Source organism: Anopheles moucheti, chromosome 2, assembly GCF_943734755.1.
Source record: "Anopheles moucheti chromosome 2, idAnoMoucSN_F20_07, whole genome shotgun sequence".
Classification (NCBI taxonomy): Eukaryota; Metazoa; Arthropoda; class Insecta; order Diptera; family Culicidae; genus Anopheles; species Anopheles moucheti.
Genome location: NC_069140.1, coordinates 52,571,309 through 52,574,767, shown reverse-complemented (window position 1 = coordinate 52,574,767; position 3,459 = coordinate 52,571,309). Strand labels below are relative to the sequence as shown.

Below are 3,459 nucleotides of genomic sequence, written 5' to 3'. Positions count from 1 at the left end.
AATCATAGCCAGAGCGACAAAATATGTTTTGTATGTAAAAAATATCCGTCGATTTTGAACAATTCATTATCAGAAGTGGATCAAAATTGAAACTATCCATCGAAAAACTTCATCCTCAAGCAGAGATATACGGAGAGAAACTCGGATTATATATTTTTTTGCAACATGATGAACGTTTAAAGAGAAAAATTGTTGACTGGAAGTTTATAAACAATTTCACTGTAAAACAAAATTAAAATGAATAAAAACTAGAAATTCTCATCAAGAACAAGTACAATATGCAAGGAACACCAGATGAAAATTTCGAGCAAATCAGTTCCGCGTCTTTACACAATTTATTTACCACACCACTTTGAAGGCATTTATTGTTGTATTATTTCGTCAAGCAATGATCGTTTTAAGATGTAGCCTCTGCTTTGGCCGATGTTGATTTGAACGATCTGCTCAACGCCTTTGTCAGTGGGTACAATGTTCCACAATTGCTTTGGAAATCGTCCATATCCAATGTAAAAGCATACACACCAGCTATTTTTTTTCTTTTCGCTATTTCACCCTTCCTTTCAACTGACGCTTCATTCTCGTAGGCTACCCACATATCGTTCTGTAACGCGTGCGGTGCCAATCCTTCCGTATCGTCATAGCCCACGGTCCATTCGCCTTCTTTAAACTTCTGGCAAAGCTCAACGTACGGGCAAACAGGCAATCCCTTCGAGAAGGCACAAAATGTCGTAAGCTCCTGAGGTTCTTCCTCATTCTCCATCCCGTTGACAATCGTGAACGGTTGCCCGAGTAATAAAACTACAAGTACGATCTTGTTCGCGGGACAGTTGTTATCGATCCAGTACTGTAAGGCGTGCTCAAGTGAAACATTCGTATGATCATTTATATCGAACGTAGCTTTGGCAACTGGTGTCGAACTGTTGTCGCGATAAGTGGGTTTTCGTTGACCCAAACCCAAGATATGCACATAGTCGACCAATCTGAAGCGGAAGAAGCGGATATTAGAAATATTAATATTCGATCCAAAAATATCCCTCAACCAGTGAACTCACCCACACAATCGTGCATGATCGATGGTTTGTCGTTCGATCTCGATCATCGCGTTCACTTCCCACGTTGGATGTCCGGCCGCTATGAAACGACTTTTAAGCTCCTCTATCAGCAGGAACAATGGTTCGTCAGGTCCAAATACGCCACCACTCCAATACAGCTCAATACCATCGATCTGGAACCTTTCCATGTACTGTAGCATGTCCTCGATAAGGGTTTCCCTCGAGTTCTTCTCAGTAGCCAGCTCAATGATACGTGGGCTACCAATATTTGCGAGAAGTTTTAGTTCCGGTTTGGTGCGCTTTAGCTCGGATAACTTTTTCCAATCACTTTCCTCCGTGTCGGGCGTATCGAAAAGCTGTGCACTCGAGAACATGTCTATTTCCATACGATCGTACACTATATGGCTGCACAGCGATGTTGGAATGTCTGCAATTTCAAAGCGATATTCACCACGTCTTTCTGTGGAGGAGGATTGCAAGCCACACACTACTCGCTCGGCATTCACAGAACCGTTGGAAGGGTTCAACAGTAATAACATCAGCAAGGAAAGGAGAGAAACTCCTCCAGAGTGGAGGCTATTTGATCGATTGCTACGATTACTGAACATTGTTTCAACAGTAAAGTTGTTCGAGTCCCAACCTACACTACGCACAACCGTACTCGAGCACGCCTGAGTAACAACTGAAATGCTATCACTAGCGTACATATTGATTATCATGTGCAGATTCTTTCAGTGAATTTTTTGTTTAAACATTCAGTGTGTTGGAATTCTTTAACAAAATTATCTCGTAACAATTTTTTTCGAGGTCACAAGAGGTGGTAAACGTAGATTGTACCGTCTAGTTGGATGCTAAATCAAATCAAACAAGCGCCTTTTTTGGTTTTGGTAGTATTGCTTCACGCTGATCAATAACACTGTGGTTATTGACGATGCTTAATGAGTAATGTTTCTAAAAAAATATCGATTAAACAACACTAACAGAACATGTCTTACATAAATCTTCATTTCCAGTACTAAATATAACAATTTTACCACTTTAGTACCGTAAACAATTTTTTTCTTTTCTTTTTTTCTTTTTTCCATCTTTTAATTAATTTCTCCGGATTAATTAGTTTGGTTGTCCAATTTGACTGTTGTCGATTTGAATGAACTGCTCAAGGCATTCGTTAGCGGGTACAACGTTCCACACATATTTCGGAAGTCGTCCATATCCAATGTAAAAGCATACACACCAGCTAGTTTTTTCTTTTTTGCCAGCTCACCCTTCCTTCCAGCCGACGCTTCATTCTCGTAGGCCACCCACCGATCGCTCTGAAATGCGTGCGGTGCCAATCCTTCCGTATCGTCATAGCCCACGGTCCATTCGCCTTCTTTAAACTTCTGGCAAGGCTCAACATACGGACAAAAGCCCGTTCCCTTCGAGAGGGAACACATTGTCGTAAGCTCTGGCGGTTGTTCCCATTTCTTCGCCACGTTCGCAAGCTTGAATATCCGAGCGACAAATATGACTGCAAGTACGATCTTGTTCGCGGGACAGTTGTTATCGATCCAGTACTGCAAGGCTCGCTGAAGAGTAATGTTTGTATGATCATCTATATCGAACGTAGCTTTGGCCACCGGTATCGAACTATTGTCGTGATATTTTGGCCATCGTCTAGGTCTACTCAAAACATGCACATAGTCGACCAATCTGAAAGGAAGAAGCGGATATTAGAAATGCATGATGAAGGACAAGAATGAACATGCTACTCACCCACACAATCGCGCAAAATCGGTAGTTCCTCGGTCGATCTCGACCAACACGATCACTTCCTACGTTGGATGTCCGGCCGCTATGAAACTACTTTTAAGCTCCTGCAACAACGTGAAGGCCGCTTCATCTGATTCCCGTGAACCTCCACCCAAAAACACCTCAATACCATCGAGCTGCAACCATTCCATGTATCGCAGCATGTTCTTGATAAGGGTTGCTCTGGAATTCTTCTCAACTGCCACCTCCAACATAGCGGGATCGTACACGCTTGCCAGAAGTTTTAGTTCCGGTTTGGTGCGCCTCAGCTCGGATAACTTTTCCCATCCACTGTCTAACGCATCCAAGACAGGAATGCCGGAAAGAAGTTCACTAGCCAGCAGGTCGATTTCCATTCGATCGTACACTATATGGGTACAGAGAGATGTTGGAATGTCTGCAACTTCAAAGCCATATTCGCCACTTCTTTTTGTGGAAGAGGTTGAGAATCCGCACACTACACGCTCGGCATTAACAGAACTTTTGGGTGTATTCGACATAAAGAACATCAGCAAGGACAATACAGAGAGAGCGCCAAACATCACTGCTGTGATAATGTTGCTCTGATCATCAACAGCATGCACAACCGTACTGAAGTACGCGAGAAAAGCAACTA

At 42.6% G+C, this 3,459-nt stretch overlaps 1 protein-coding gene across 1 annotated transcript; it reads right to left on the bottom strand.

Annotated features, from left to right (window-relative positions):
• Nucleotides 1–397: 397 nt before the first annotated feature.
• On the bottom strand, nt 398–3,058 carry LOC128310318 (endochitinase-like). The gene is made up of 4 exons (XM_053046932.1): nt 2,871–3,058; nt 2,358–2,744; nt 1,053–1,748; nt 398–980 (listed from the first exon to the last, which is right to left on the bottom strand). The coding sequence occupies exons 1-4, from the start codon at nt 3,056–3,058 to the stop codon at nt 398–400; spliced, it is 1,854 nt and encodes a 617-aa protein (XP_052902892.1).
• Between the last annotated feature and the right edge of the window lie 401 nt (nt 3,059–3,459).

Coding starts and splice junctions, on each gene's coding strand:
- LOC128310318 (XM_053046932.1), bottom strand. CDS start 3,058: ATGTTGGAGGTGGCAGTTGAGAAGAATTCCAGAGCAACCCTTATCAAG. Junction 2,745..2,870: donor ATAGCGGCCGGACATCCAAC/GTAGGAAGTGAT, acceptor TCTTCCTTTCAG/ATTGGTCGACTATGTGCATG. Junction 1,749..2,357: donor CACGCATTTCAGAGCGATCG/GTGGGTGGCCTA, acceptor TATGTACGCTAG/TGATAGCATTTCAGTTGTTA.